This window comes from Protobothrops mucrosquamatus, unplaced genomic scaffold, assembly GCF_001527695.2.
Source record: "Protobothrops mucrosquamatus isolate PMUCROS unplaced genomic scaffold, P.Mucros_1.0 scaffold286, whole genome shotgun sequence".
NCBI lineage: Eukaryota > Metazoa > Chordata > Lepidosauria > Squamata > Viperidae > Protobothrops > Protobothrops mucrosquamatus.
In genome coordinates this window covers 149,451-155,180 of record NW_015386630.1, presented here as the reverse complement: position 1 = coordinate 155,180, position 5,730 = coordinate 149,451, and the positions used below count along the sequence as shown (strand labels likewise).

Sequence of the window (5,730 nt, the reverse complement as noted above, 5' to 3'; positions counted from 1 at the left end):
AAAGGGAGAGCGGCGTTTTTCCAGGATTGCGCAAGACTTGGCTCCAGCACAGCACAGAACTGGCGACGATCGGCAGACCGTTTCATCAAATTTTCGGCTCCGCCCCTTTGCTGAATATGGCGGAGTTTTCGAAGTGAGCTCATTCTTGGAATTCCCAGCCGTAGCTCTTCTCTCCTCCCTCTTAGAAACCGCCATATAAGCGAAGGGGACCATGGAGACCGTCACAAGCTTTCCAGGTTCTCTCAGCAGCCAACCCAGCTCCTCCTATCCTCGCCACCATGCGCGCTTCCGCTCAGACGGCCGGTTCTCTCGCGCTGCTGCTGGTGCTGGTGCTGATGCTCGGTTCTTCGATTCTAGGTCAGTTCGGGCAAGTCTGAAAAAAGGGGATCGGGAAAGAAAGGGACGAGGACGGGTCTCTCGCTTTCCTGTTGAGCCCGAGGTGACAGGGCGGAAGAGAAAAACGTGAGCGGGCGGGAGCGGTTGTCCCAAACCACTTTTCTTTCTCCCGTCCCTAAGAAAGGGAAAGTTGCTGGGGAATCTCCCTGTCGAAACAGGCCCACTGTTTGCCTCCCACACTGTTTATTGATCAAACAGTGATTGCAGCCCTGTGGAACTTATTGATCAAAGGCAGGAGGTAACCTTGTCCTCAAGGTAACCTCCTGAGGACAAGGTTACCTTGTCCTCAAGGTAACCTCTTGAGGACAAGGTTACTTAAGGTAACCTTGTCCTCAAGTAACCACCATTCATGCAATGACTGTTCAAAGTTAGGATGGAATTGAAGGAAGGGGCTTATGACCAGTCCTCGAAGTGAGATAAGACTTTCTGATAAGCGTTTTTACATAATGAAAGGAAAAACCTTTGGAAGCACTGATACAGAGTGTCTATCATTGCGGAATAATTAGTCCTCTTCTTCCATTTATTTTGGAGTTCCAGGGCTCCAGAGTAAAAAACAAAAACAAAAAACCGAATTTTTGGCAAGCACAAGCCTTACTGTCTTCTACTGTATTTCAGAAATCAAAAATTGCTCTTCCACTTACTTGTGTTTTCATCTCCTCTCTTAGCAACTGATCCCCCAACCTCCTGCTGCTTCAGCTACACAAAAAAGAGGATTCCACGTACTCACGTGATCGATTTCTATGAAACAAATAGCAGATGTTCTCAGCCAGCTGTTGTGTAAGTATCACTTCCAAAGCAGTTTCAACTATCGGGCATAGAGCATAGAGGTATAGTGAGAACGGGCTAAAGCACCCTCATAGATCTACCGCCACTACTTCTTTGTATCTGTACCTGCTAGAGCAAAGATGGTTAACATAATCCAAGTGCTGCAGATAACTTCCAAATCCTCCAGAAATTTGATCATTGACATTTAGTGGCAAAATGCTGATGGAGTGGCAAAGAGCTCTATTACGGTCTTGCAACAAAAACCATGAAGAGTTTTATTATTTAATTATTATATTTATATACTGCTGTAATCAACCCCCATTTTTCTGCCCATAGGTCAGTAAAAGAGCTAAGCCTCTAAAACAAATGAAAAACAAAAGCAATAAATAAAACTAAAAGTATTATTCATAGAAGCCAAAAATTTGGCTTAAGAGGGTGTTCTTTAACTTTTTTTCTGAAAGTGAAAAGAAAGTGCATCCCATGAGAACAATACTGAGTAATTAATTTTCACATAAGCTTTTCTAAATAACCATACTTTTTACTGGATGTATAAAATATAGTTCCTACTATTTTGGTAAGGGCGGGAAGAGTATTAAAAAGAGAGATAAGACAGTATTATCTAGAAATCTTGGCCAATAATAAAGCAGATATAATAAGACATTTCTTTCATTGGTCTATATTAATATATTAATAGGGTTTGCACATTGGGGAAATCATACAATGGATACAAATTCATACAGTGTCTGACATACAAATTCATATAGTGCTAGCTTACTTTATTTTGAAAACCAAGTAACTGGTTTATTTTAAACATGGCTAAAACACTCCTAGTTTACTGCTTTATGTAAATCAAGTGGGGTGATAAAAAAAACTTTGGCCTTTTTTAAGTGTGAGAAATGTTACTACATTTTCTAATGTATCTTCTTCAAAATGGCGCTCTCCAGAAGTATGGACTTCAACCATCAGAATGGCCAGAGTAACCATTATGGCGAAGCATGGGAATTCTGGGGGGTCAAATCAATATAGCTGAGGATCCCCAAATTGGGGAAGCCCATCCTAATGAAATTATGTAATTTGCAGTATTTCAGGGAGGAGGTCAAGTTTTCCAGATTAAGGTTTGAGGACTAGGTGCTTGAAACCATATACACCATCTTCCATGCTCAGCATAATTGCTACATGGAATAACTTAAGGGAAAACAGAAAGTCTTGGAAATTAGAGTTCAGGTGAAGCAGAATACGTGATTTTTAAAAAAGCCAGTGGAAAGCAGTACAATTAGGTGTGAAAACAAAATTGGAAGGTATAATTTTTGTTATTCTTATTATTCCCTCCAGGTTCATCTCACGGAAAAAACTGCAGATTTGTGCCAATCCCTTAGAGAAGTGGGTCCAAGATCATATGAATTACTTGAAAGTGAACAGAACAGTGCATGCAACTGTGGCAAATTAGCAGAGATGAAAGCCCAAGGGCACAACAGGACTGCCTACATTCTTACTTAATCAAGCAATTCTCTAGGTGCAACTGCACTTTAATCTCAGGAATTTATTTTAAAGTATTTAAAGTATTTTATTTGGGGAATGAATATTCACTCCTACTAATTATTTTATTTATGAAACAAGTACAAGATAAAGAACTTTTTATATGTTTGTATGTTTGTGTGTTATAATATGCATCAAAGCAAAAAAAATGTGTTAATAAATATTTTTCTACTAATATTATCTCTAAAGACTTATTTCCTTCCCCCCACCCTCCACAAATTGTGGAAAAATTCTGCCTGAATACTTTCAAAATCTTAATGATATATAAGCTCTCACACTCTGTACATGTTCACATTCCATTTTAGACCTTAGTTATATTTTATAGTTATAATTAATAGCTTAATTAATTAATTAATTGGATACTATTCTGTATGTTCCTAGCATACAACAGCAATTTTCAATAGGACTTAGACTTATATACTGCTCCATAATGCTTTACAGCACTCTCTGAATGGTTTACAATGTCAGCATATTGCCCTCAACAATCTGGGTCCTCGTTTTACCAACCTTGGAAGGATGGAAGGCTGAGTCAAACTTGAACCAGTCAGGATCGAACTCCAGACTGTGGGCAGAGTCAGCCTGCAATACTGCATTCTAACTACTGCGCCACCGTGCTAGTATTCTGAAGATACACTCAGATATCTTTTTATTCCCAGCAGCTAACTTTACATATAGCCTAGGTCAGTGATGGCGAACCTTTTAGAGACTAAGTGCCCAAAGTGCAACCCAAAACCCACTTATTTATTGCTGGGTGCCAGGTGGATGTGGCCAAGGTGGGCATGGTCACCTCGATGTTGCTCGTTGGGAGAGACGCCTGTGGGGGCTGGGCAGGGTTGGGGAAGATCCAGGGGGTCTCTGGCAGGTGGGGTGGTGGGTAGGAGGCTCGTCCTGCGGGGTGAGGCGAGGCAGGGTGGGGGTGCCATTATCTCAGGGCAAAACAAGGCTGGGGTCAGCGAGTGCATGGGGGCCGACAGTGTCCATCAGCATCCACAGCCTGCCGGCCCCTTTACCAGTGCACTCTGGGGCTCTGCAGCCTGCCACCAGCAGTTCAGAGAAGTGCCCACAGAGAGGGCTCTGAGTGCCGCCTCTGGGACGCGTGCCATAGGTTTGCCACCACTGGCCTAGGTAATTGAAGTTTGAAAATTAAACATAAAAACTTGCAAAATGTACATAAAGTAGTCTGCAACTTAAAATCATTTAGCGACTGTTCAAAGTTACAATGGCATTGAAAAAAGTGACTTATAACCATTTTTTGCATTTATAATCATCAGAGCATTCCCCACGATCACATGATCAAAATTCAGGTGCTTGGCAAATGTATTTACGATGGTTGTGGTGGGTAACATCTTTATTATATTAAATCATTTGACATAACAGAAGTCATTGAAGAAGCTTTCAGGTTCTCCAGAGCAGCATCAGATTTATGTATTTTAACAATTTCTATCAATTAATAAAAAACAGAATAACAAAATAACAAGAGTGTTGGAAGGGACCTTGGAGGTCTTCTAGCCCAAGCCCCAACTCAAGCAGGAGACCCTATACCACTTCAGACAAATGGCTGTCCAATTTCTTCTTTAAAACCTTCAGTGATGGAGCATCCACAACTTCTGAAGGCAAGGCATTCCACTGGTTAACTGTTCTCACTGTCAGGAAATTTCTTCTTAGTTCTACGTTGCTTCTCTCCTTGACTAGTTTCCAATAATGCCACAAATAATGATAACTCTTAAAAGAACAGTAACATTTTAAGTAGTCTCCTGCCAATAGTTTCAGAAGGCAAGGCATACATTTGCACAATTTTTGGTAAGGTGACTAAGGGGGCAGCATATTATAGAGTTGGTACAGCAACAGGGAGGGTGTTGCTCCTGGGCCCTGGCACCCTTCTCCTCCTAGACCAGGGGCCTTCAAACTTGGCCCTTTTATGACTTGTGGACTTCAACTCCCAGAATTCCTCAGCCAGGCACACTGGCTGAGGAATTCTGGGAGTTGAAGTCCACAAGTCATAAAAGGGCCACATTTGAAGGCCCCTGTCCTAGACTGAGGGAATCTGGGACGTCTCTTAGCAGAACAGACATGTTAGCCAGAGTCAACTTGAAGGAGACAGTCCCATAGAAACCTGGTCTCTTCTCTTGCTCTATAGGTCTTTATACTTGAACTACCTCGAATTGTATTTGGAAACCTATTGGAAGCCTATGCAGCATTCACAAAAAGTATGTTATATTGTTGAATTGGTTTGCACAATGCAAGCCGTTATATTTTGTACCAACTCCACTTTCTGGGCAGTATTCAAGAGCAACCCAATATAAAGTATCTTGCAATAATGCAATTGTAAAGCAATGATGGCCCCCTGCACAAAAATGGGCACGGATGAGCATTAGCAAACCCCTGAGGACAACTTCCAACTGCTGATCTAAGTGGAGCTGCCCATCCAGGAGCAAACAAGTTGTAGATCTGCTCTTTGGAGAAAGTGTGTGACCCTCCCACAGCCAATCACCAGTCAAGATTTCATTTAGCTTCAACTTTTAGCTTCATCTTGTTTGTACCAACCAGATCCTTGCAGTTTCCAATTGATAAGGACTTTTGCTGGATCTCCTGTTTGATTCTGGATGGAAATGATTAAGAGTTTTGAAATTTTCTTGGTTCATAGCATTCTTCCTGGTATCTCTGTATGCTGGGGTGCCCTGAGGCAGCATAGCAAACTCACAAACAGTTGAGCTCCATTTATTAAGTAGTAAAATATCCCACAGCATCCCTATGACTTTGCCCGGGGCATTGCAGCACAGAGTTTGGGAACTATACGTATAGCCTATCAGCATATTGATGACACTTCGCCCTGAACCAAGGATGAACCTCCTGAGGAGGTTCATGTAGATGTTAAATAGGTGTGACATATAATGAGAAAAGGAGCAAGAATTTCCCTGTTCAACTTCCACCCCCAAAATTTGCATATCAAACTAAAATAAGTTAAAGATGCTGAAGCAAAGTCTTAATTACTATGAAGCAGACATCACTTTCAATACTATATTAACTTATCTG

General features: G+C 41.5%; 1 protein-coding gene across 1 annotated transcript; it reads left to right on the top strand.

The window, feature by feature from the left end:
* Window positions 1-229: 229 nt before the first annotated feature.
* LOC107286466 (C-C motif chemokine 4) lies at window positions 230-2,821 on the top strand. Its single transcript, XM_015814840.1, has 3 exons — window positions 230-357; window positions 1,062-1,173; window positions 2,494-2,821. Exons 1-3 carry the CDS (start codon window positions 279-281, stop codon window positions 2,606-2,608), a joined length of 306 nt encoding a protein of 101 aa, XP_015670326.1. The 5' UTR covers window positions 230-278; the 3' UTR covers window positions 2,609-2,821.
* The last annotated feature ends 2,909 nt before the right edge of the window (window positions 2,822-5,730 follow it).